Source organism: Hyaena hyaena, unplaced genomic scaffold, assembly GCF_003009895.1.
Source record: "Hyaena hyaena isolate Hyena2069 unplaced genomic scaffold, ASM300989v1 scaffold_27, whole genome shotgun sequence".
Classification (NCBI taxonomy): Eukaryota; Metazoa; Chordata; class Mammalia; order Carnivora; family Hyaenidae; genus Hyaena; species Hyaena hyaena.
In genome coordinates, this window is record NW_024080659.1 from 1,234,793 (window position 1) to 1,261,580 (window position 26,788).

Sequence of the window (26,788 nt, forward strand, 5' to 3'; positions counted from 1 at the left end):
TGTTTTTAGAAGGGGTAGTGGCTCTTGGAGCGGCAGCCCGAATAAATGCCTCGCACAAGCCATGCAGATGATTTGGTGGACGCCTGCCCACCTTCAGGGAGCCCAGCTGAGTGGGGCTGTGGAGGGGGCTCTGCCCTGTTTGCCCCGGACAGGGCTGAGGGCCTCCCCCACATGCCCAGGACCCAGGATGAGATGCAGGAATAACCACAGGCCCTGGCAGAGCTCACAGGCAGGCCATGGGTGGGCTCCAGCCGCTGCAAACACCCCCAGACCAGGCTGTGCCCCGAGGTAGACGAATGGGGCCGGGCATGGGGGTTTTCCTCTAGCCCAGACTCCCCTGGCCAGCCAGGGCACTGCTCAGGCAGCCTGGGCATGGCTGAGGGGGAGGGGAGCCAGCCTCCGGAGTGGCTTCCTCCAGCAGGGCCCCCGGGCAGCCCCTGCTTAGAGAAAGTAGGGGCCCTTGGGTGCCTGGGTGGTTCGGTTGGTTACGTGCCTGACTCTTGGTTTTAGCTCAGGTCACGATCTCACGGTTTGTGAGTTCGAGCCCCATATCGGGCTCTGCACTGACAGGGCAGTGTGGAGCCTGCTTGGGATTCTCTCTTCCTCTCTGCTCCTCCCGCTCTCCCTCCCTGCCCCCTCTCAAAAATAATGGGAAAAAAAAAAAAAAAGCAGCAGCAACAGGTGCCCAGAAGTGGCAGGCCCTTTGGACGGTCACAGCTGACTCCACAGAGATCACAGAGGAACAGTTTGTTCATTTATTTATTGTGGAGTATTTTACATGCAAGAACCCAAACTAGAGAGACAACATCTGGAAGGAGAGCCGGTGGGTGGATGGACGCGCTGAGCCTCGAGTGCACTGACCCGCCCCTCCATCGCCACCGGCTCTGCCCGCAGAAACGCACAACAGTGACGGAACATCAGACTTCTAGGACGATTGGACAATAAACCCAACACATCTCTCTTTCAATAGCCCCCAACAATCCTGAGACCCTCGCAAATTAAGTGCAAACTTTAGGAAATAAATACCCATCTCCCTTTCTCCAGGAGAGCTCGGAGACTTCAGACACGTGAGCAGGAGTGTAATCGCAGGGCTGGCGGCGGGCGGCCGCAGGGGAAGCCTCGCCTGGACCCCCATGGACAGGAAGGGCCGGAGACGGCACTGGGAGAGGCGGGCACTGCAAGGGGCATCTTCTGGGTGCCCGCACACACTCAGCCACGGTGGCAAGGCTGGCTGGTCCCCACGGGGGTGGACAGGCCCAGGGGCCCAGGAGGAGAGGCTTGTGGCGGGCCGGCGGGGGCCAGGCTGAGAACACGCTGCTCCTGCTTGGTGCTCCTCCCCAGCTAGCCCACAGTCCTCCTCAGCCGTCCAGAAGGCTGGGCCCGACGGGAGTTGGAAACGTGTGTAGTGTATGTGGAGACAAAGCGGGGGTGGCGCAGGAAGGACGAGGAGGAGCAGGAATGTAGGCGGCAGAGCAGCTCTCTGCCCCAGGAAGCTGGAGCGGTCCAGGTGCCTGCCGCCACCGGGCTGTCTATCCAGAGCCCTGGCCACCACTCTCCCAGTCGGGGGGCCTTGAGGGACAGTGCAGGCCCCGTACCTCCCCAGGCCCCCTTGCTCTGGATCGCAGGGGAAGGAAGGGAAGGGCAGTGAGCCACGGCAGATGGCACGGTCACTCACGCGGATGGGGCTGACAAACAGAAAGACAGGACAGACAGCGGACCGAATCACCCTTCCCTCTGGCCCCGGCCAGCATCAAGCCCGTTCGGCTCAGAAACCCCTTGTCCCGTGCAAGCTGATAAGCAGGCAGGTCACCCCTCGGCCTGGCCCCAGTTGGCCTGCTGGGTCCCTGGGAGGGGGGATCCCAGGCAGGGACTGCTCTGGGGCAGGCTGGCCACAAGTGCCACCAGTGCCCCGGGTCACCACTGCCCACTGGCCACAAAGGTAGGCGGGAAGAAATGGTTAGTTTTCTCATCTCCGCACACAATGAACACAGAAAAGGTTAAACACATCCCCAAGAAAATATTTTGACAAAATAAATATTTTTAACCTATAATCAGGTATAATTAGTGCTTATAAGGAATCCCAGCAATAATTTAGTGTAATTAAGTACATACTGTATCTGTGATTTCTAACACTTGTAGAGCGGCTGGTGGCTCGTGAGGGTCTCACTCCTGGGGGACAGGCACTGGCCAGCTGTCCTGCCAGAGCGCGGCTCCCTTCCCCAAGCAGGCGGCCAGGGAGCTGGGCTCCCCGGGGGGGAAAGGAGCCAAGAGCTGAGTGGCCTGGGGTGCCTGTGGCCTCGGGACAGGAAGAGCTGAGCAGCACCCCCTTAAGGCCACCTGGGCCCCTACTCCGCTTTTTGTGCAGGCCTCAAGCCTGTGTCACCTCAGCCTCAGGGTAGGGCCAGGCTGCCTCCGGATAGGACTGGTGAACAGGAGGGGCAGCCGCGGGCCCGGAAGGCGGGGCCTCTTCCCTGTGTGAGCCAACACCTCCCGGCCACAGGCGCCACCACCATGCGCTGCCCAGGGGCGGCCCGGCCTCTCCAAGCCCTGCCTGGAGTTGGGGGGCAGCTCTGCGCCACAGGTACTGAGAGCAGCTGTGCTGGGGTCTCCCCAGACAGACACAGGCCTCGGCTTCGGCTTCACTCTCTGCCGGGGGCCTCCTCTCCCCTCAGACCCTTCAGGCTCCCGCTCTTGGGGGCACGTCCCCTCCCACAAGGCCGGGAGGCTGGCTCTTCCCTCCGAGGACGACGCGGGGCTCGGCTGCTGCGGGACGGGCCCCCGGCCCCTCAGGACAGGCGCTCCCGGCTGCTGGGGGTACGAGCTGGGTACAACTAGACCATCCCAGCCACCTTGGACAGCTAACTTCAGATATCCTAATGTCCAAGCAGGGACATTAGGGGGCTCTGGCTGTGAGCAATGTTGAGAAGAGAGGAGCCGGTGGGCGGAGGGGCTGGGTTGGGGGGACAGTAGAGTGAGGCACCGGCTGCCAGGGAGGGCGGGGCTGGAGTCAGGCTGGCTGAGCTCTGAGGGGGAGCTTCCTGCATGTCCTCGGAGGTGTCAGAATGTGACCCCCCACCCAGCCGGTCCTGCCAGGAGGGCCCTCAACCAGACCCCGGACCTCCCCTCTGGAAGAGGCTGGGGGGAGTCACAGGGCTCGGGGTTCTGGGCTGGGGTGCGCCTCGCTCTCCACCAGAGGTGCCGGACCCAGGCCTGAATGCTTCTTCCAGAGCCTGAGGCCCTGGTGTCGGCCGGCGTCAAGCCCAGCTCTCCTCCCTGCTCCGCCTGCCAGGGCTGACCACGCCACAGCTCAGGAACACGTCTGGCCCGGGTACCCGGGTGGCGCCTTCTGGAATACTGACCCGGGCCCCAGCAACTCACGGGCTGGTTCGGAGCAGCTGCTGCAGCATTTTTCTTCTTCTGGGCAACCATAGTGCAGAGGTGGGGTGGGCTGGACCCCGGACGGTGTCAAGGCTGAGCGCCTTGTCTGCGGCCAGGAGACACGCGGTGACGGGAGCAGGTGTCCTCAAGCCCTAGCTCTCAGCCCCAGGCTGCTGGCCTTCTAGGTTGGTTTGGAGAGAGGGTACAAATCAGTGGCGAGGGGGGTTCGGGGCGGGGGGAGGGTAGGCTGCTGGGACATTCTGTGGAGGAAGCGGAGACCCACGCCAACGGGCAGTGCAGGGACCTTAGGGTCACTCCAGCCCCTTATTGTTGCATCCCCAAACCTGGCGCAGAGCCACGTGCTGCTGGGCCCCGGAGGTAGAGGCGCAGAGGCTGCCACAGGCCAGGCCACAGCCCCGAGCGTGGCGCGTTCACAAGCCCACCGAGCTTTCCCAAGTGAGCCAGAGCGACTCCTCCCCACGCAGGTCCCTCCACGGACGGGGACACGGAGCGGCCTGGTGTACGGTGGCGGCTCTCTGCAGGAGCTAACCCGTGCGCCTCGTGACCAGCATCCATGGGTCACATGCTGTCTCCGCAATCGCCTTTGGCTCTCCCTCCGCACACCAGGAACCTGTGGGTCCCAGGCTCAGCTGCTGAGGGCAGGGGCCCGGGCTAGCAGCTGTGTGATGGAGGGAGGGTCAAAAAGCTGAGAGGCCTCACACAAGGGCACCCACAGAGCCTTCTAAAGTGCCGAGCACGCCAAGTGCCACAAGGTGACACGCGTCAGGGAGCAGCATTCCAGGGAGTGAGGCCAAACTCACAGGTGCAGACAAGCCCTTTGTGGAACAGGGGCATGGGAGGGTAGGCCGGCCCAAGGGGACCCACTGAGCCAGGCAGGGGCAGGACCCGAGGGGAAGGGGCTGGGGTCTGACCCCCTTCTCTGTGGGCGGAAATCGGAGGAAGGTAGGCCAGGTGTCTCCTCAGGAAATGGTCCCACGGGGACTGCCCTGCCTGAGGCTGGGTCCGATGCCTGTTCTTCCCGGGAGGACACATGGGTAGAGGGAGCCTGTGGGCCAGAGGGGCAGGGGCGGAGGATGAGAGTCTCTGGCTGCAGCGACGCTGTCCCACCACCCGGAGAGAACAAGGTGGCCAAAGCTGGTCCTGACTAGTGGAGGCCTGGGAGCAAACACAGTGGCGTACCCGTGGAGACACAGCAGCACAGGACCGAGGGGGGACGGGGGATGGGAGGAATGGCCAGTGCCTAGTGTGGACCGGGGGAACAGGTGACCTGCTGTCTGGGGAGCCGAGCCACAGAACGGCTCACAGGGCGAAGAGGGCATCCTCTGACCGCTCAGACTTCTTCCGGCCGGAGGTGTTTGAGGCTGGGGCCGGGGCCTCCCCTGGGGGCGAGGGGAGGTTGGGAACCATTTCAGCAGCTTTGGCTCTTTCTTCGAGGAATTTATCAAATTCTGCAATACAAAACCCAGGGCAAGGGGCAGGATTGGTAGGAGGCCAGGCCCAGACCACAACCCCCCTGCTCCCCTCCGAGCCCCATTCACTGTCCCTCCCCCTACCCCTCAGCACACTAGCCCGGGGTTGCCTGCAGGGAAGGAGGCAGGGAGTGGCAGGGTAGCAACCAGCAGAGCCAGGGGTGCTTCTGGGCTGTCTGCTGCCCGGAGACCCAGCCTTGACTTCCCCTCTCTGCCCCCCTCTGTCCGATCAGCACTGGGGGCAGGGCAGGGAAAGCTGGAGGGGCAAGTCTCCACTTGAACCTGGCAGAGACCATCCCCTGACCCTACTCTCATCCTCCAAGCAAGGTTCTGCCAGTGGAGGGGGTCTGATCGGATGGTCAGCAGAGCAGGGAGGGGGCAGTGCAGAGGGGAGAGTGGAAGGGAGTGGGGAAGACAGGAGGAGCAGGGGAGAGGAGAGAGATGGGGGGGTTGGAGGACCATGATGGGAACTTCCCTACTCGACCCATCATCCACTGCCCCACCCCCCGAAGTGGGGTCACAGGACACCAGGCCCGACAAGCTCCCTGTGTGCCCTGTGGACTGCGTGGCATTCTTGCCTCTCTGCTGGATGGAGAATTCAGGGGTGGGGACAGACTGGGTGGGACTGCAGGTCTGGGGGACACGCTGACCTAGGATGGCAATCTGGACCTACTACCCACTAGCTCTGTGACCTTCTTAAAGTCACGTGTTCTGGCACGCCTCTCATCAGCGTGGGGCCTGGCTGGGACACAGCAGAGAAGCCCCTGGCCTAGGAGGCCAGGTCAAGCAAGGATGGGTCCCAGGAGATGTGCTAGCAGCACAGGCTCCCAGGCGGTGGGGGTGCCGGCCCGTGTGCACCCAAGAGCCCGGGCCAGGGGTAGCAGATCGAGGGTGGGGAGCTGTCAAGGTGCTGGCCTGGTCATACCTTCACTTGTGACGCCCTCTTCCAGGTCATCGCCCTTCTGTGGGAGGAGCAGAGAGAGTAGCATTAGGGCCCAGCGTGGGCCAAACCCCCCACTTCCCGAGCCCAGAGTTCTGTGAGAGTAAAGTACTGCTTGTCTTACTGGGGGCACAAAAACCGTTTTCTAAAAAGCAAAAGCAAAACCACTCCAAACTGAGTAGTTCTAGGCTTTGAGCCTCCAGAAAGCCAGAAAGAAAAATCCAAAAAAAGGCACAGGCTGGTTCTCTGGGTTGGAGCTACGTGCAGGACCGCAGCCGGCCTCTGGCTACCCGGCGACCCTCTCCCAGTGGGAGCCCACTGTCCACGCCAACAGCTGGGAACTGCATGAGGCCTGGAAGGGACAGAGCCACGAAGCCCAGGGCACGGGGCCCAACACCAGGCAGTATTTGGCAGCAGAGCGCTGTCCGGCCAGAAGCCACGTCCCATGGCCTCCTGTGGCCCAGATTCCGTCACCTGCTGCCGCTTCCTGAGAAGCCACGGGAGCTCTCTCTGACTGCTCTTGACAATGACAGTGGATAGGACTTGACTTCATTTGCAGAACGCAGTGGTCGCTGGGAACTTACTGCACGGTGACAGGGAAGGGAACTGCACGGGGAAGTGGACGAGGCCTTGGGCTCAGCCGGGAGACCTGGCTTCCTTTCTAGCCCTGCCACTGGCCTGCTGCTCAGCCTTGCCAGACAGATCCCTCTCCCTTTCTGAACCTTGGGCCCGCCCCCCCCACCCCCGACGTTAGGTGAGGGCCTTGGTCCTTCCTGCTTTGCCTCTGTGACAGGAGCTATTTCTTTTCCAGGCATTCCCTTGGGAAGATATAATGGGGCGTTTCGTCCTCCCCTGGCATGGCACCTGGGGGTCTAACTCACTGGGCAATGGGTGTCTTCGTAAAGCCTGGCCTTGTGGGGAGGTGGCCCAGAGCAGTGGGACGCCCTAGCCTAGTACAGGAGGGGCCAAGTCACCAGCCTACCACCAGCCAGGCCAATCCTGTGGTAAAAAACGCTCTGCTCTGGGGACAGGGTCCCCTGAGGAGGTGGCAGCTAGGAGCAAGAGATGAGGTGGCTCTAGGACTAAGGGAGAATATGCCCAGCCCATGACCTTGGGAGAGCCACTTCCCCTCCCAGAGTGCATTTGTCTGTCAGACCCCCTGGCCAACCACCCCCGCTCTGCCTCCCACACAGCCGCCTGAGAGTGAAAGTGCTTTGTGAGCAGCAGAGGGAGGGACCAGCCACTGCAGCCCTCCCTTCCTTGGGACCTGCTGCCATTTGCAGCTGCACTATGTCCTCACCTTCCTGCCCTAGCTCTGCGGACAGAGACAACATTCCCAGGGCAAGGGTGCTGCTTTTAAATCCGAGATACCAGACGATACTGGGGAAGTGGGATGACAAAAAGTAAAAGCAAAAACAAAAACAAAAAACAAGAACAAAAAAACAAACAAAAAAACCCCCAAAAAACTAAAAACCACCACTCGGCTCATCTCTGTATACAGTTTACAGTGAAAAAGAAAAGATAAAAATAAAAATAAAACCCATAAAATCCCCCAAAACCCAAACAAAAACCCCAAAGCAAAGGAACCCAGGCGCACACACGCTAGATCCAGAAAAGTAACCGGACGCAAGTCCCGGAGCCGCCAGAGCCCCGCCGGCCGAGGCCCCGGGGCTGTGCCCTGAGCAGGTGCTCTGCGCCCCAGTAGGCGTCCCTCCTCCGCACCGCACAGGGGAGCGGGCCCTGGCCCCCGGCCTGTCCTCAGAAGCGCCTCTGCCTCGCCACGCCCCACACACGTAAGAGAAAAGTCAAGTCTCACCAGGTCCGTCCTGAGCCACACCTCAATGTCGTCCATGACAGAGGGCTGCGCAACGGGGATCTATGGAGGCGGCAAGCAGCGGGCCAGGCAGCCCCACAGCCAGGCGAGGGGAGACAGAACACCGAACAAAGTAAATCATCAAAAGCAACCCCCAAATGAAACCAAAACGTACAAAGAGCAAAAAAACACGTTGGCACAGCAGGCGCGGGCGACACGAGGCAGCCACATATGAAATGGCAGGTGAAGAAAGCAATGAGGTGGGCAGTTCTAAGAAGCAGGGCTGACGGCGGGCGCTGGAGGGGGCAGGGTTAGGGAGGGAGGGAGGGCAGCAGTACGCGTTCTTGAAATGGAGAACTTTTTGACTACTCTCAGCCCAGGGCTGCCAAGCACCTCTCAGCCCAGGCATGCGCTGGTCCTGCAGCTTGGTTTTGAACTGGTCGGGTTAGGACCCTTGGAAGAGTCCTGCCTACCGGCCATGGAGCCCAGCCCTCGGGAGTGACTGGAGGAGACACCAGGGGGCCCCTGATGCCTCTGGGGAGCCCAAGTGGCAGTCTGCCCGGAGCAGGGCTGCAAGTGGTCAGGCGGGCACGGAGTGTTTCGGAATGTGTCCCAGTGCGTCTCTGAGTGGGAGGAGGGGAGCGCCGGGGCCTGGCTGTGGCCTGGCTGACAGCAGGCGGGCACATCTCACCGCCAACACAAGCCGGCCAGGCTGGGGCTTTGATGACCAAAGCGACGTCGGGGCTTTAGTTGTCTTTGTCTCTCTTCAGGGGACAATCACGAAGCAGTCCTGCGTGCAGTGGCTCCTTTAGTCTCATCCTGTCTCCCAGTCTCAATGGCTGGCTGGGCTTCCGGAGCCAACGAAAATTTCCACTGAGAACGGGGGGGCACGGGGGAGCAATAGCTGGCGTGGGGAGGGGGGTGTGTGTGACTGGGTCCCGAGCAAACAAAGATGTGCCTTATGGGTGCCCGAGCAGTCTCCACGTCTGGCCCACCCATGCCAAGGCCTCAGGGGCAGTGATTCTGAAACGTGCGTTTGGCTAGAATGCAACAGGGGCTCACGAGTCCACGACTTCTAGCAAATTTGCTAGCACTGTGTCTATAGCTGGTTTCCCCCCAACGTCACAGCCTAGGGTAAGAATACAGTTAAAAAAAGCACTGAGAGAGCTGCCTTGATGTTTGCCAAATCTAAAAAATAACATGACCTTAACAAAGGAAAAGAACAAAGATTTCCTATTACCAGCCCTGCCCTGACGGGACAAGCTGCTCCTTAGAGACGGAAATCTGCTGCTGACGGAGTTTGGGGTGTGAGGTAGAGCAAGGGCTCCTAAGGCCGCCTCAGTGTGTTGAGCAGGGGTCCTGGGTGCACGCGTGCAGGCGCACACACACACATGTGCATCGTGCCTGGCTACAGACCCAGCGTGGGTAGCCTACACGCATTTTCACAAAGACTCAAGGCCACCCTTGATCAGATTAGGAAGAGTCTGTCTACGCTGTCATTATATTTCTCTGACTTACTGGGAACCACATATTGAAATGAAAGAAAAATCAAATCACCCTGAAACGACTCCTAGGGACAAAGAGCGTGTGATTCTCATTCTAGAGGGCGCAAATGCCCAGCGAGACTGTACTAACAGCACCTAAGGCAGCACCCGACTCCCCCATCAAAAAGAAGGCAGTCAAGGCGCGCGGAGTGCGATCTGCTAATTTTATGCTTGCTGGCAGGACTTCTGTCTTGACACCTTCCTGTGACAGGAGATGCCAATTTTCATTATCTTGATGCTTTTAAGTCAGAATGCCTGGCCTCTGGAAGGCTGCGCACCATGCCAACGTCCCGGAAACAAAGCTTGGAAAGTTAGGGGCATCTCCAATGAGAAAACATGGCCAACCACGGTCGTAGGGAGCGTGTGCCGGGCTCTCTTCCACCCACCCAGCTTCGGTCTATGGTCTATGGTGAACGGCGGTTCGATGGGTGGAGCTTTGCAATGTGCTGCAGAAGCTTGAAACACAAAGCCATTATGGGGTCACTGGTCTTAAACCTTCAGATTTGGCTTACAGTATTTTTGTTACGGTTCAGAAAGAAGTCCCTCGAGGCTAGGTATCATGCCCCAGTTTTCTTCTTTGAGGATTAATCTCGAAAGCCAGCACGCTCAGAAAATAAACATTGACATTTGAGAAACTCCTCACTCTCTCTCAAAAAAAAAAAAAAAAATTCCCAAAAGCTGGATCATGGGAACACTTTTCTTCCCTCTTTTAGATATCTCCAAATAAGTAGTGTGTTTCTGGAAGGGCATCCCTCCAGCGAAGCCCCAGGAGCCAGGCTGAGGACAGAGCACTGGGCGATGGGTCAGCTGGGCTGGGCTCATCAGGTCCCTGGAGCAAATACATTTTCTCTGGACTTGCTTCTTCACTCAGCAGCCCAGAAGTCTCTGCTGTTCTAAGCCTCAGGGCTTCAGGTGAAGAGGCAGAGCAGGGAGAGGGGGGTGTGCTTGGGCAGTTCTTGGCCTCAGTCTCCTCATCTGTGAAATAGGGTAATGGCTAGGTTCTATTTAGTTTTGGGCCCACAGGACTCCGAGCCCCTAACTTCCAGGTCAGGGTTTCTGTTTTGTAATCCAGAAACTAGGAATATCCTAAGTGATCGGAATTGACGCCTTCCAATATGAAAGGCACTTGGCCTCAGGGCGGAATCTCTGAGGAACTAGGGAAAGAGCTAACAGTAAAGCTTACAGAAGCCAGGGCAAGGGTTGACTTGCTTGTGGCTGCACACAATAGCTTAGCTATATAAACCTCCTGCCCTCGTAAATCAATGCCTTGAGCGTAGCACTGGGGTAAAGTTCCTTCTAATAACGCGGATGCTCCCAGACACAGACTAAACATGCACACTGCTCTCCAAAGAGGAACTACAGAAACTGGGAGGGGAGAAGAGGAAGCTCCTCTGTCCATGCCGAGGGAAGGGAAGGGAGAGGCCTTGGCCAACGAAGAGGGCACTGGACTCTGTCACTGCCCCGTGGCTTCGGGCACGTCACCAGGCCCTTGGGAGGCCTCGGTGTTCTCATCCATCCAAGGAGGCCTGGCCCAGCTGATCCCTAAAGGACTATGGCCGCTGACATGTCATGGTTTGAGCATCTTCTTGGGCAATGATCCAAGGCTGAAGGCCAATCCAAGGGTCTGAAGAGGAGTGTGTTGGGGGAGGCAGCCAGAAAGGGAAAAGATGTGAGGCAAAAAAAAAAAAAAAAATAGAGGAAGCTAGCACAGGCCCACCCTCCAATAAAGGCCAGCGCCTACGGGCAGGGCCAACGGTGAACCGCACCCGCCTGTCTTCAGAGTCCACAGAGAACGGGCGTGTCGGCTGCCAGGAGCAGCAGACAGTGGGTGATGGGGGCGCTGGGTGAGCTGCCAGCGTCCGCAGACCCTCCCTCAGCTGCAAGCAGGCCAGCTCCACGGGGGGGGGGGGGGGGTGGGGGGGCGGGTGGGCAAGTGGTGCCACCGGCTCGGCCACAGCCGGCGCTGTTTGTGACTTAGGGCCTGCTGTGTCTGGGGGCCTGCCAGACCTGCTTAGGGCACCCCTCCACTCCTGGGCTTGAACAGTAGCACACCCCTTCTGCTAACCTACTGCTGTCTTGTTGGGACTGACATTCGTTCTTCTCAGGGGATCTTCCTGGCTGCACCCTGCGTATGGCCGGGGGGCAGGGGGGAGGCAGAGAGGACAATTTCCCAGCAGTCTCCAGGCAGGGTGGCTCACGACACTGCTCAGGGTTCTCTTTGACTGGCAACGAATCTAGCGTGGTCGACTGTGCTGTTGCAAGTCTAGACCCCTAAAGGCCCAGGAGAGCTTGGGCCCATTTCACAGCCCCCAACCCACAAGGGGACCTCAGAGTCTGACTGACAGGGCAACAGGAACACTTTCCGAAGAGCTCAGGTGTTCTATTTCATGAGAATTGGGAAATCCTCTCTCCAGCACAGTCCACGCAAACATGAGCAGCAGCCTAAAAGCCCTTCAGCATTACTCGATAGTACAAAAAGTTTCCAAGTAAAGAATTTGTACTTGGGGGTTTGGAAGGACTCAGGGCTTCTACACTATGGGAAATAAGGCAAAGCAATTAATATACGTTGTTTAAAAGAAAAAAACCACTGCAGTCAGGCAGGTGAGACACCAGGTTAGCTGTTAGTTGGGTTTGTTTCTGGGAAGGCGGAGACTGGAGCTCTGGGGGGGGAGGGGGGTCTCGTGTGGGCAGAGGCAGGTGCCACCACCAGCAGCTAACACCACACTCAGGGAAGTCTGTCGGGCAGTATCCTATTTTGCAGGACTCACGGGCACAAGGACACACGGCTGGAACCTCCCCAATTTGGAAGTGGAGTGTGCACACGGTCTCCAGGAGCCCTGCTCTAAGCTGCCCACACATGCCCTGGCCTGTCTCTGAAGGAACCGAATGGTCTGGGCAGCCCCTGTCTCTAAGAACGGCCTTGGGGTCAAGTGCAGAAGCAGAGCGGTATCAAGTGCCTGCTGCTCTGGCCGGCAGAGGGAGTGGCCCCACCGGAGTGTGGCTGTGCAAAGGGCCCTAAGCTCCAAGCCGGGGTGGCAGGAAGGTCCCTCCACCCCCTTGACTCTGATGTTGCTGTGCGGCCACTGCGCGTTGGCCACACCTTGCTCAGACAGGTGGCCCCCGCCGTGCTGCCTACAGCCTCAGACACGCTGGCCTGCCCGAGCGCCCCTCCGCTGGCCACAGCCTAGCACCGTTTCCAGGGGTCGGTTACGCTTCATGCCCAGTGTGTATGGTGCGTGTGTAGCGTCTGCCCGGCTCCACCCCTGAGGCTGAGGAGCGACTGCTTTTACTGTCTCCCTCTGTGCCTTCCTCTGCTCCAGCCCTGCCGCACACGCACGCACAGACCTTTGGTCTTTATGTTACAGGTGCTCAGGGAGGGCTGCGGCTTCATTAGAAGTGAAATCATCAGGCCGAGGCAAGCGGCCTGGAACGAGGTCACCCTCTCTCTCTAGCAGACTCAGGGCCACCTGCCTGATCAGATAAGGCAGGAGAGGCCCCCTCAGGTCTCTGTGGCAGAAAAGCTCTACTTCATGAGAACTAACTGTGTTTATGATATTAAACTCCCCTGGCTTTGTCTTCTTTCTATTCTGTTCCTATTATGTTGGTGGGGTTAAGATGTCTCAAATTCTTCTGGGGGACCCAGTGGGCACACACAACTCCATTATAAAAACCTATCAGCCTAGAAGTCCCAGATCCATAGGCTGGAGGTGGCTTCTCCAACTGATCAGATGCTTTGAGTCTGTTCTCTTAGAAACGTCCCCTCCTAAGCCAAAGCCACAGTAACTTGTGCTCATCCTGGAAAAGCGAATACTGCCGAGAGCTCCAGAGACAGTAAAAGGAGGGAGAGGGCCCTTCCCTCACTCCCATATGGGTCCCAGGCCCTTTAGGCCCCGGGGCACGGACCTTAGCAGAAGACCAGAGGGGTTTCTAGGGCTGACAGTCTGTGGCTTAAAGGAGATTGTACAACACAGGAGGATGTTCTGGTAGGGGCAATTTGGCACCCAGTCATTAGGAGATGATGGCCTTGTACTGTCTGACTCGCAAGGGCTCAGCGGGTGACACAGGTAAGCGCTGGGGTGGACAGGGGGCTCGGCTCAGCTGGTGATCTCTCACCATTCCTTGGGTTATGAGCCAGCTGTCTATGGGCTCCAGGCCAGAGTCCCCACCTTTACCTCTCTTCTGGGCCGAGGACAGAAAAGTCCCAGAAAGAAAAGTCACGGCAAGACCCAGGATAAAGAAAGCAACAGTATATATCATGGAAACGGAAAAAATCGCTGTTCAGAGTTGATCTTTTGTCACGTAAGGAAATGTGACCCATCTCCCCCTCCCCCTCCAGCATGTGCCCCTTACCTGCCTAGAAAAGAGAAGAGAAGTTTAGTAACCAAGAATCCCAACAGGGTAACATGGACTCATACCAACAATGCCCATACACTGGGAAAACCTCCATGAGGCCCCAGAAGGCCGACCCGGCTGCTTCTCCTGATTAGGGCTCTCGGGGTTGGCAAAGGGTCAATGTCTCATAGAGCCAGCTCTTGCCAAATCATTTCTCCTTTTCTTTCTAACTTATTTCTGCTTTCCCCCCCTCCTTCTCAGTTACCTGGGTGTTCCTCTTCCAAACTCTTAACTTGAACCCTGAACTTGGGTGCACTGCTCTTTTTTAAGTGACAAAGGTGTTTACAGTTAAGACTCCTAATTTGGTTGCATTGTCGAGCCGTGGCTATACGATTTTCTCCCCTTTACTGTGTTCTTGATTTCTCCTTTGGCCTAGTTCTCATATTCAGGTCAGTATGGTTTAGGATATGGAACATCACGACCTAAAATGCTGGCCTGAAGACGCATGTGAGTGAGGGGGTGTGCACACACAGGTACAGAGATGCAGACAGGCACACGGACAGGGATATGTGTGCACTCTCACAGACGGATGCCCGCATCACAAACGCAGCTTCCCCCCATCGAGCAGTAAACGTGAAAGCAATGTGCCTACCATCAGGTGGAAAACATGCTGGAGTCATCAAGAGCTCTGAAAACAGGGAGACGGGCCAAGCCACACACCCAAAGGGTGACGGACGGGAAGCTGGCCACATCTCCTGTGCGTGGATCCAGGCCTGGGCACTAATAACAGCAGAGGTGCGGTAGGGCACACCCCAGCATGGATGGGGGCAGGCCCTGGGGACAGAGTGGGAAGCAAGCCCAGTCGGCTTGGCTGAGGGCCGGAGCTGCAGGCCAGTCCAGGGGGGGCCAGGAGGAGGTGTCTTCACCCAGCAGTGTGCTGGTGGGCCCTCAGCCCGGCCTCCTAACCCCACCTCTGAGTTAGTGGGAGACATTCTGAGTAATGGGAGAAACGGAGCCATGAAAACCACCCAGATTTTGGGAGTCTGGGTCCCAGGGGTGGAAAGGCAGAGTGCTGAGACCCAAGGCAGTTGGGCTGGCTCTCCTGTGCCCCCTAGTGGCCAGTGCAGAGGGCCACACAGCCCTCAAGCCCAGTTGCCTGAGCCAGAACAGAGAGAGGGAGAAGTCCCTTCCCCAGGGCGAGCCTTCCCCCAGAGCCCAGGCTGCGGACAGGGGCCTGGGACTTGGACAGGGGCTGCAGGAGCCCAAGAACCTCGTTCTGGAAGCAACCTTCCCATCCAGTGGACAGATGAGCACTGCTCCTTTCTAACCCAGCTGGGGGGCCCTGAAGAGGTCCCGCTCTTCGGGGGCGGGGGGGGCTCATTATCCCCACAGCTCCCCTGCCCCATCCCTGCAGACACACACTCATTCAAGCACACATTCCTAGGCGGAAATGGGGACGGTCTTGTGAGGAGCATTAAGACACAAATCCTTCCCCTGCAGAGACCTGAAATCGTACAGAACCCACAGCCCCCACGGAAGCACCGCCCTCCACTTCAAAGCACCTCTGCCTTTAGCTGTGCTCCTTCCAGACCCGGAGCTGCCAGAAAGGCCTCCTGGCCTCCACCCACTGCTCCTCCCTCTGTTCCGCCCCAGATCCCCAGACGAGTCCTGCCCATCAGCTGCCTTCTGGTGGGCTGGTACTGCTTCCCGAGGCCAACTACACATGATCAGCAGAGGTGGGCTCGGACGACAACCCCCAGGGCTGTGTGACATTTGGGAAAAGACGCTATGTGGCTGTAGGACACCTGTGCCCTGAGAGCTGGGGGCTGTCAAGCTAAGAAGAGGAGGGGCTCTGGAGCCAGACCTCCCAGGACGGATCCCCAGCTTGCCGTCCGCTCACTCGGTGCCCAGAGTGCGCTGCCGCCTCTCTGGACCTGCCTGCTCTGGGCTTCGCAGGAAAGCTGCCTGGGCATCACCCACAGGGCGGAGTGAGGACGCCACACAGTGTTCTCCCGCCAGTCTCCCTCCGCATGCCCTGCCCTCCACGCAATCCAGCTTCTGCCTCGCTACCGGGCCAGCTCTGCCACACCACCCAACCTCCATTCCTCTGGAGGACTCCAGGCAGAAAAACAGGGCGAAAGACCTACCACCTCGGAGCTCTGTTTCCGACTGTCTAGTGCAGAAGCGAGTCCTCCGACAGCCTGAGGGTCCTCGTAGGTTACCCTGGAGACAAGCAGCGCAGGCAGTCAGTACCCCCTCAGTGGTGCCAGGGCACCGGGCGGTGCCCTACAGTCGCTTTCTAGCTTCCCCGCGGCCTTGGCGTTTGGGCGGAGGCTACGGGCTCATGCTGATGTCTGACAGCAGCTGAAGCCAGGTGGCCAGGGTCCTGGCACTGGCTCAGCCCCTCATTTCCTCTGGGGTCTGGGACACCATACACCTCGATGTTCCTGTCAAGTAACACCACCAGGGCCTCTCCAAAGGCCAATGAACGAAGTACTCTGACACTGCAAGTAACATTAGTTCTTATTTCAGAAGCAGCCGCCTCGGTGGCATTGGACAACGAAGGTGGTCCCTTGATCTGGGATTGGGGTCTGTCACTGACCATGGAGGCGCTCTCCCTCTGCATTCTGACCTCTTTTGCTGTTAAAAGTGACTCATGCCGGGGAGGGGTGCATGGGGGCCTCGGGCTTCTGGTCACCCGCTGATGCCTGAGCACGGGACTCAGAAAGCTGAGTACCTCAAGGTGCTGGGCTCCAGGAAGCATTCTCTACCTGCCTTGAGGCTGAACAAGAAGCTCAAAGCATGTGCCTATGCCTCCCTGAAATGCGGGGGGGTGTCTCTTCTGGGATCAATTTCCCCAGTTTCATATGGCTTATCCTGGCCAGAGCTGCTGTCCGGGAAGCCCCTCCCACACGCTGGGGCAGGGAAACCATGCTGCGAGGACCTGCCTGGCCGCACCCCCAGCTCCTAGCTCCTCTTCATCAGCTCAGGGAGCAGAGACTGCGGAGCGCTCTCTTGTGACTGACAAGAGAGATCTGACTACAGTCACCCACCCCCCAGGCAGGGAGGCGGGGTGGGGGGGAAGGGGGAGGGGGTTGGTGTTCATTCAAAATCTGTGTCTACTGCCAAGTCTTCACAGCCATATTTCAACGTTCTTGGCAGTCCTGGATCTGGTAAATAAAAGGCGTCTTTGTGTTGGCCTGCGACCAGGCCTGGATCAATCCTCCCCCAATATCTTCCGAGAGCCACTGAAACGGTCCCCACGTACGTCTTGCGTTGCTCGGCCAAGGAGTTCCCTCTCGTCTGGGCGAACATGTCAAAGCCATCACGGGGATTACACTGCTGGAGTGAACTGAGGGTGCCGCTGACGCTCTCTGTCCCCAAGTCTGCGGCAACAAAACAAACGAGGGTAGGCTGAGAATAAAACGTGGCCCGTGGACTTAATGAAGGGTCCCCGAGTTCGGAAGCCAGTGGGCGGGTTAGAGTTCTGTTGGGGGAGGTCAGGCAGGGGGAACACAGGCCTCTCCTCCGCACTCCCAGCCCACCACGTGCAGGAGGAGCCACGGCGGGACCCAGACAGAAAAGCCACTGACTCCCCCCTGCCCCCACCCCCCACCAGCTGCTCAAGGTGGGGAAGGAGTCCTCATGAATGAAAGCAAGATTGCTGGCAGCAGGAGGGGCCCGGGGCCAGTCCCTCCGCAGATTTCCCACAATGCTCTGACCAGTGCACTCCTCACTAACTCTGTCACGGTATCTAAGGGCCTGGGTCATGTATTTACTTGACAAACATTTCACAGGCATCCACCATGTTCAGAGCCAGCTCCTGAGTGGACCGCACTGAATTCGACATGGTCCTCGGCCCTAAGGAGCACACTGAGTAGGTGCGAGCCAGACAGAAAATGCCAGTACCAAGCTTGAGATGCTGAAAGAGACTCAAAACTGACCCAAGAATGGGGCTTGAAGGTCAAGGGGACTCTGATGCAGGGAGAAGGGGGAAAGGCAAGTACCAAGGCACAGAACCTGAGGTCCAGGGTGTGAGAAATGAAAAATGCTTGTGGAGAGAGACTGAACACTAGACTTGTTTTTAAGAAGGAAGGCAGCAGCGGTGCCTGAGTGGCTCAGCCAGTTAAGTGTCTGACCTCAGCTCAGGTCATGATCTCACAGTTCATGAGTTTGAGTCCCGCATAAGGCTCTCTGCTCTTAGGGCAGAGCCCACTCTCGATCCTGTCTCCCTCTCTCCCTCTCTTTCTTTCTCTCAAAAATAAATAAACATTAAAAAAAAAAAAAAAGGTAGGCAGCAGAATTCAGTTTGAATTTTGGGTTTTAAATATGGTGGCCATATGCTGGATGGATTCAAGGCAGAGAAATCTGTTGCAAAATAAAAACAGTTGCTACAAATATATGAGATACTAAGAAGCCGGGATTATAGTAACTGACAGGCCACTAAATAAAAACCCTGCTCAACTGAAATGGGATGACGGTATAAAGAGAAATATTAAGAAAAAAAGGAAAACAGAAAATATAGGATTTTGCAAGGGCCATGCATTATTATATCAATACTGTCATTCTGTTATAGGCTGGTATCATCCAGCAAATCTGCAGCAGCGAGAATCATATACACAGTTTCAAACGAAGAAGTGGAAAAGTAGTGAGCTTCTTTTGTTTCAGGTCTCAGACAGTGGAGCACTTTAGGGTGATGTTAGGTTCAAGGAGAGCAAATAAATCACTGTCATCACTTCCTACTTCCAAGCCCATGGCAGATATTACCAATCAACTACAGACTTACCTTCTAAGCTCTGAAGTGGCCTCAGCATCCTTAGACCTGTGTCCCAAGCAGCCAAGGAGCTAAAACCCATTTGCCATCCTTGGCCTAGTTTACACTGAGATGACAATCATTTCAACCATATGGAATGTTCCAGATAAAACACAGCAGCTACCATTCTTTTAAAGCAAACAACTTCCTGTTCCTTGGAATTCCCTCTACCCCTTCTTTCCAACACGGGTTTAAACTTTAAGTTTAGGGACACAAGTCATGAACTAAAAGTGGTACAGTTGGCCAGGCTCAGGAGTACACTTTCCCATGGATTCCTCAAAATGCTCTCTATGGGCCTTCCAACAAAGAGAGAGAAAGGGACCTTCAGCCCAGACTCATGACCAGGAAGTGGCCTGCAAAGGAGGCCCTCTTTGCCCCTATGAGACACTTACCCAAGCCTGCAAGCTGGGAGGAGAGAGAAGATGGGGGTGCCGTGTTCCCCACCATTGGGCTCACCACGGCTGGAGACCCCGGCCCCAGGTCTATTAAGTTGTCTTCAGTCACTTCGTTTAGCACCTGCCAGAGCAGAAGACAGCGGTGAGCCTCGGAGGCTTCCAGGAAAACATCAGCAGACTTCATGCGGGGTCCCCAGGGAAAAGCATTGACGCTGCCCCAGGACAGGAACAAGGCAGTCTCCCTCAGCTGTACTCCAGGAGACTTCAGGGGTCCACGGCTGGCCCTGGCTGTTAGTGAGCCCTGCACTGGCTCCTCCCCACCACCGGAGGCGGCAGGGCTGAACCAGCCACCAGTACAGTCACTGTCCCAGGAGCTGTAACTTGGGGCTTCCTTGCCACCCGCCTGCCAGAAATGTGCCTGTTGGCTATTCCTCAGTATCCCATCAACTAGAGCTTGCTCTGTACTTTTTTTTTTTTAAAGCTTATTTATGTATTGAGAGAGTGCACGCACGCGTACGCACACACAAGTGGGGGAGGGGCAGAGAGAGAATCCCAAGCAGGCTCCAAGTGTCAGCACAGACCTCGATGCGGGGCTTGAACTCATGGATCTGGAGACTGTAACCCCAGCCGAAGCCAGACACTTAACCAACTGAACCACCCAAGCACCCTGAGCTTGCTCCTATTTTTTTTTTTTACAGCAAACTCTAACCCCAATGTGGTACTTGAACTCGCGACCTCGAAATCAAGAGTCGCATGCTCTACAGACTGAACCAGCCAGGCGCCCCTAATTGCTCAGATATTTAAGCCCCAACTAGAAAAACCAGAGGTGGGACCGAATAGAGATAGGCCTCCCAGCCTCTGGAGAAGAGAGAATTCTGAAGGAGTACTTACTCCATTACTGGTGTTTTGAGCCGATCGGCCTGACCTGTACCGTTCGAACCTAACGGGAAAGGGAAAGCAGAGTAAGGAGGGTGACATGACACAGTGGCGCTCCCTGGGCCTGTGAAGAGCTCCTGGGGACCGAGCCTCCAGGAAAGGAGACCAACTGGGGCCACCTGGGAGCCTAGGGAAAGTGGATCTGGCCACACTCCACCTCACCGCGCCTTCCTCTGTATGCCCAAGTCATCTCACAGCAGGTGGGGGTACAAGAGCGACTGTGAGGCCCGTGTGGAGGCTACCCTGGCATTCAGGAGTTCCACAATGCCAAGGGCAAAGAGGCAGCTAAGAGACCTTCTCCAGCTAGAGGCTAGAGTTAGCAGGGGTCACCGGGATCTGCTGCTCCACGCTGCTCTCCCCTCTTGCTGGGTCACTGCCTGGTGAGTAGTGATCCCCGGGAAGGACCATCTGGTGGGGCGATGTGGGTCTACTCTGGTTTCAGGAAAGACTTGTGTTTTTATGAGCCATGGCCTATAAGGAGAAGGGGAATATCAACCCATCTGGAAAGTTCCTAATCCTGGAGTACCTTTCCCACACCGTCTTTGAGGGACAATTCGTTTTATCAAACGCTCTCAAGCCAGAATGGTACCTCAGGGCTGCTGACCCCAGGTTGTGCCTCTCAATTTGTGGTCAGGCCAGGCGTGGCAGACTCGAGAAAATGCTCACATTAGCCCCTGTCTTCCTATCCTAGGAGGGACTGAAATGGGTTTAACAGGTGAAAGGCCAAGCGCATTAAAAGTGGAAAAACTAGAACCACATGGCAAAACCAAGGGGCCTCGGGCTGGGAGCTGAGGCATCCAGATCTGCTCCTAATCTCCAAGGGGCACAGGAGACCCCTGGGTAACTCCACGTTCTTACTGCAGAGGTTTCTTCGTCGTCAGATGGACACAGGACCAGTCATCCCTGCTGTCATAGCCAAAGCTGATACAAGGCCCAGGGCCGGGACACACAGAGCAAAATCACCCCTGAAGCTCCCCAGATGCAAGTTATCTGTCACAGTGACCCTAACTGACGCCAGCCCGGGGGCCAGGGCCCCATGTTTCTGAGGGCCTCAGGCCTAGGAGAAGGTCGGCCTGGTCAAGGTGCTTTCTGGCACCTTCCCTGGGGGAAGCCGGAGTGATGATATGGGAGCCGTGCCTGCCATTACCTCCTATGGGCAACTTCTTCTCCAGGGGAGGCTTTGGAGAAGGAAAAGAATTTTCAAGTCAGTTACCTCAAATCCAAAAATGATTTGGCTGCAGAAAGAACTCAAACGAACGTGTACGTGTGTGCGCGCGCGTGTGTTTCCCTAAGCAGCAGCATCCGGCACTTACACCCTGCCTTCTTTGAAACACTCCAGACACACTGACATTTGCAAAGGGAGGGAAAAATCTCTTTCTTTTTTTAAAGATGGGAAAGAGGAAATCTTTTTTCCTTAGTACAGAATCCCACCCCCCCCAATCCTTTTCAAACTCCAAGGATCTTCAAAGGAGCAGGTGTGAAGCTCCGGGGCCCTGCCCTCCCCCCTCGCGGGGGCTGGGGGCGGGGCGGACGGCAGCATGCAGCCCTAGGCTTGCAAAGGGCACAGCCTAATTCCCCACGTCACCTTCCCGCCTGCTGGTTCCCAGGAGAACCGGAGATATTTTCCCTGTCAGCCTGGTGCACATTAGCATCTCTGACGACCGGTTTCCAACTCTAATCCCCCCCTCCCCCGCTCTCCATTGTTCCGGGAAGGAATGGCCGCGCAGCCCCGCCCCCACCTCTCATAGCGGAGGAAGACATTGTTGAGGTCGTCGTTGACGTGCAGCAGCTCCTCGGTGACCTCCTCGTTGGACACGCGGGAGATGAGCTCCACGATGCGCTGCTGCATGGCCCGACAGGTCCTGTTCAGCTCCTACGGAACACACACGCCTCTGGCTAGCCTGCTGGGGACGCTTTGGGTCACATTCCATTTCCTTTGGGAAAATGTGTGCCGATTCGTAAAAGTCACAAAAGGAGTGCACGCTTGTCCAGAAAGCCAGACGTGGGCGGGATGCAAAGAGAAAGGCTCCTCTGCGTTTCCGGCCACTGGCGGAGCAACGAGCTCCTTTTCAGGAGACGGGCCGGTGTCCATAGCTACGTGCTGTCGTGCGGACACCGGTACGTATCTGTACAGACCGTTCTCTGCATCTAAGAACAGGGTTATTTGCAGCTTGCTTTTTCTCTTCAACAAACTACTCTCGACAACCTTTCCCCGTGGCTTTGTACAGCGGCCCCGTCCCTTTGTGTATTCCCCTTGCCCCTCCCCCGTGGCTGCGCGTTTACGTTGAGGCCCCTTTCCGGCCAGCCCCAACCCCAACACCGCAGCAAGGAACATTCGCGTGCACGCTCAAGCTCCTATGTGAGCACTTCCATAGGACAAGCGCCTAGAAGCGGAATTTCTGGGTGAAAGGGTGTGGCCCTTCAGAATATGGACTGCTAATAGCAGAAGACCCTCCAAAAAGAGATGAGAGGGGGTCATTTACACCCCCGGCAGCAGCAAGGGTGGATGGATTTTACGACCGCATTAGGTACGTTTCGGTGGCACGTCTGACATCTCGAGGAGGTGTGAGCTCAGCAAGCTCTGGTCTTTCTTCCCGGCTGATGCCTCTCATGAACTCCCAGTCACCACTGGAGCCCTCCCTACCCCTGGAAGGGCTGTCCCTCTGAAGACAGGCCCTCACCACGTTACGGCCTGGCTACCGCAGGCTTCTGCTCCGGATGGCAGCCCGACTCTGGCTCTTGCGGAAACTTGCTTGCAGAGCCCCTTCACCTACCTGCCAGGGCTCCTTGCCATCCCGCAGCCCAGACTGGCCCTGCAGCATCCCTGACTACAGGAACAGCCTAAGGACAAAAGTCCTGGTGGGGGGAAAGCTGCAACTGCTGTCCCAGGCCACCTAGACACCAGAGGCAGCTGATGCCCCAGTGAATGACGGGGGTGAGGGGTGGTGGGGAGTTCCTTCCTTCTCACAGCTCAGTCTTAAAACCACCTCCTTTTGAACCATTTCTGGCAGAAGTCACTGCTCTACTCGCTGCACATGTGCATGTGAACTCTGTTCAGCTCCGTATTTTGTCTCACAATCTGGCCGGCTTGGCTAGAACTAGGTGTCCCCTCCCGCGAGATCATAAACTCCATGATGGAGGTACCACCACTTATCCCCGTGGATGCCCTCATGCCATGTGCTGAGCTACAAAAGGGAAAAGGCCCAGAAATCATCTGCCGAGTGGACCACAGAGGTGGCCAGATGCAAAGCCATGGTGGCCTGTACCAGTGCGCTTACCGCACATGGGGCGTTAGGGCTGGGCTCCTGCTCTACACCCTACACTGAAGCCTCTTGAGGGCAGAGATGGCATCCTTTGTCCCCATTTCTCCAGTGCCCGTGACTGACACGTAGGAGCTACTCCCTAAATACTTTGGAGAGAACTAATTAATGAAGGCAAGTTGCATTCCTTCCGTCCACACTTAGTTCAGGTTATCTAAATAGCGTTCCCGTACACACATGCACACGCGCATTCCTGCGTCACCAATGGTGGGCAATCAGTGTCCCAGGCTTGATCCTGCAGGTAAGAGCAAGGTCGGCACTTGGACAGACCTGTCCATCACGGAGTAAGTAGACCAGGAGTAGCCAGGCAGCAGGCCGGACACTGCTTCCGCCGTCACCCTTCCCCTGGCGGCTCAGCCTGTGGGGGCTGCTTCCCTTAGAGCAGAGGCAGCTGAGGAAAGAAGCCCAACCCACGTGGGTCGGCCCAGAACCACCCCGCTACAGCTGTAGTTTTCAAGACAGAAGTATCTAGACGGCTGTGTACAAAATAGCGTGGCGTTTGCGCCAGAAGGAAAACAGCTCCACCTGGAGAGTCTCTGGCATGTTGGGCCCAGTCTCTCTGGTTATAGAAACACTGCCCTGGTCTTGCTTCTACCTGGTGGCTGGCCCTCTGTAGAGTCTGAATGCTACTGTCTGTCTCTCTTGGTCATAGGGACAGCAAGCCCAGTGTCTAGACCTTCTGGTTTTTTCTATCAACAGATCCCCACTCTTGGTTCTCCTGAAAGTGAGATCTCTCTCTTGCTCCCATTCTTCGTTTTGGAGAACGCAGCGGAGCTCCCGGCAAATCACTGGATGGTCAAAACCCCTCTCCTCCTCCCCCCGAGCTGGTACTTCCAGTGCCAGCTGAGCCCTGGGCAGCCCAGCCCAGGCAGGGAGTGGCATTCCCACCAGCAGGAGATGCAAAGGAGGGGAGGTCCGAGCAGGCTGAGGCTGAAGGAAGGATGGGGACCTTGACTCTACAGTGCTCTGAGCCCTTGGTCCGTGCAAACCACCAGCTCCCCATCATGGTCCTCACTCAGTTATCACGTCAGCTTAGCCTTCCGCTAGCACTGCCTCCACTCAGAGAACAGGGAATTCTCCTTCACCTAGATTCTACCTTTCCCTGGACCCCTTTCCCCGGCGACCCAGTAAGCATTTATAAACATACAGACATGTGTTAGAATAGCAAGAGGCAAATACCAAAAATGAACTGCACAGGACATTATATCCAGTAAAAAGTGAAATACCATAAAATGGCCACTCTTTACCATTGTGAATGGCTCATATCCCCCGGCCGGCCAGGACAGGGGCATTCAGGAACCTGCCGGGACCTGGAGCCTGGCCAGAACTCGGGTGACGGATTGTCACAATAACCGACATCAATGCTGATGGACACTCACTGGTCAAATCCAGTCACCGCAGGGACAGTCAAAGCCAAAGGCCCAGTGGAAACCCTCATTACAGAAACAAAGTATGCTCATGAGTGAGGGCTAAAATGAGGCCAGGCCATCAACATAAAACAAAACGAAAGCCCACAAAGGAACTTACGAAAGAAGCAATCACAGTACATCGCGTGAAGGATCCCAGCAGCCAGGACTGAAGTGAACAGTATAAATGACCGTAGTATTTATAATACATTGTTAGAGCTCAGGGAGAACCTGCTTTGGGCCAAGAAGGGAACATGGATTTAGATGAACTTTCAAAGACCAGCCCCTGTTCACCAAAAGGAAAAAGACACTTGGCCATTCTTGGGCAGCAGATCTTGCCCAGAGCTTTGAAGACCCGCCGGAGACCAGCCAAAGAGTGTGGGGATGCAGGAGCGGGAAAGACGGAGCCTGGGGACACAAGAGGCCGGGTGGTGGACAGAGCAAAGAGGCATGGTGCCTGCCTCTCTGCTGTCTGCCAGGACCCCTTCCTGGGCGACCCTGTCACTCCCTCCCCCTGGGTGTGCCCGTGCCTGGTATAGATGAGACCGGGATTCACGGGGTCTGCCAAAAATCTCTGACGGGAAAGGGGTCTTGGGACCCAGTGACAGACCCACTCTCTCCAGCAAAGGCAGCAACCCTTCCCCACTGGCCCCACAAATACTAGACACACAGGGAAGTGTGTCTAGTATTGTGGCCAAGCAGCAAGTCCTGGCTCTCTAGGCCAGGGAGGGAAGGGGAAGAGGTCAGTGACTTCCTATCCAAACTGCAGCCAATTCCAAGACAGGAGGACATCTTAGGCTACCCTGGCAGAAGCTGGTGGCTTCACCTCCCAAAGCCATGGGCCTTCTCCAAACACTTCAGACTTTGTAGAATAGCAAACGGCCTCAGGCACTAGCCCTACTGCTCAGGGGCCCCTGAGAAGTCAGCCCCCTCTGTCTGCCATGTTCCTCTCCTTCTTTTTCATCAAATTCCTACTCATCCTTCAAGGCCCCATAATGTTTCCCCACCTCAACCCTTAATCACAAAATTTTCAAACGTAGAGAAGAGATTTAAAAGTTTTAGGGGTGCGTGGGTGGCTCAGTCAGTTACGCATCTGACTTCGGCTCAGGTCATGATTTCGTGGTTTGTGAGTTCAAGCCCCACATCGGGCTCTGTGCTGACAGCTGGAGCCTGCTTCAGATTCTGTGTCTCCCTCTCTCTCTGCCCTTCCCTGGCTAACACTCTGTCTCTCAAAAATAAACTGTAAACATTTTTTCTCAAAAAAAAAAAAAAGAGTTTTATAGTAGACTCTATATACCCAACACCTAAATTCTACCTCCCGCTAGCATTTTACAATGCCCGCTTACCAGGCATCTACCCAGCGATCCATCTCCTTATCCATCCAAAATGTTTTCTGGGGGCTCCCCCCAACCCGAGACTTCCACAGCACTCTGGCCATACCGCTACTCAGTGCTGCTGCCCCAGGTCGCTAGAGCTCCTCCAGCAGAGCCTTAGTAAGTGAAGACCAGCCCTTACCCCCACCCTAACCACTGGAAGCCTCAGAACGCAGAGCAGGCCTCAATGACGGTTCACTGCAGCCAATGGGGAACCAAACCAGATCCCTCAGAAGACGGCAGGGAGTGTCTCAGTAACATGGCTCCGAACGTCCAGAGCACAGAGCCACTAGATGAGAAAAGGCAAGGCTGGACTCAGTGTCCTCCACGGAGCTCAGGCCCTCCTGTGTGCTGGAAACCAAGTGGCAGGCGGCAAGTGGCCATGATTGACCAGATGAGCTCTTTGGGCCTTCAGCACCGTCTGGAACTGTTTCTCCCCAGGGAAGGAAAGGGGGTCAGAGAAGTGCCCCAGCTCTGCAGAGCGCCGCTGAAGTGACTCCATAGCCAAGGGTTTGGGACAGCACCCCTCCCACCCCCCCTCAGGGGACCTTTTATTTAGTTTAAACATTACAAAGGCGTCTGAGTGGCTCAGTAGGCTAAGCATCCAACTTGATTTCTGCTCAGGTCATGATCTCACGTTCATGGGATCGAGCACTAAGTGCGGGTCGGTCTGCACTGACATGGTGGAGCCTGCTTGGGATTCTCTCTCTCTCCCTTGCTCTTTGCCCATCCCCTGCTCGTGCTTTCTCATGTGCTCTCGCTCAAAATAAACAAAACATTTACAGATAAATAAATGAACACTGCAGTTCTCTGTAGAGTTTTATTCATCGAGAAAAGGGTTCCACTACTTTACAGAAATGTTTGGGCTGTGCTAGATGATTTCTGAGACCTCTCCTGGCTCTAACATTACGACTCAGCTCTTGGGAAGAATGAGACCCAAGGGCACAGAATGCAGTGATCTCATGGACTGTGGGCACCAGAAACCCCTGCTCTGCCCTTGTGCTTGCTGCCTTGCTCCCACAGCCTCTAACTGGGGGGGGGGGGGGGG

The 26,788-nt window shown here is 56.6% G+C and overlaps 1 protein-coding gene across 6 annotated transcripts in view; it reads right to left on the reverse strand.

Annotated features, from left to right (window-relative positions):
• Positions 1 to 741: 741 nt before the first annotated feature.
• The window catches only part of TOM1L2 (target of myb1 like 2 membrane trafficking protein), a 120,296-nt gene continuing 94,249 nt past the window's right edge, over positions 742 to 26,788 (reverse strand). The window contains exons 8-17 of one of the 6 annotated variants that reach the window (XM_039227295.1): positions 21,381 to 21,514; positions 19,597 to 19,645; positions 18,703 to 18,826; positions 16,766 to 16,883; positions 15,645 to 15,720; positions 13,279 to 13,344; positions 7,625 to 7,684; positions 5,794 to 5,830; positions 4,667 to 4,847; positions 742 to 3,559 (exon numbers count right to left, since the gene is read on the reverse strand). In XM_039227295.1, the coding sequence (XP_039083226.1) occupies positions 4,699 to 4,847; positions 5,794 to 5,830; positions 7,625 to 7,684; positions 13,279 to 13,344; positions 15,645 to 15,720; positions 16,766 to 16,883; positions 18,703 to 18,826; positions 19,597 to 19,645; positions 21,381 to 21,514 (813 nt within the window). In that variant the 3' untranslated portion in view covers positions 742 to 3,559; positions 4,667 to 4,698. Of the gene's footprint in view, positions 4,848 to 5,793; positions 5,831 to 7,624; positions 7,685 to 13,278; positions 13,345 to 15,644; positions 15,721 to 16,765; positions 16,884 to 18,702; positions 18,827 to 19,596; positions 19,646 to 21,380; positions 21,515 to 26,788 lie in introns of all 6 variants that reach the window. The other 5 variants (XM_039227294.1, XM_039227292.1, XM_039227296.1 and 2 more) reach the window with 5 other exon arrangements.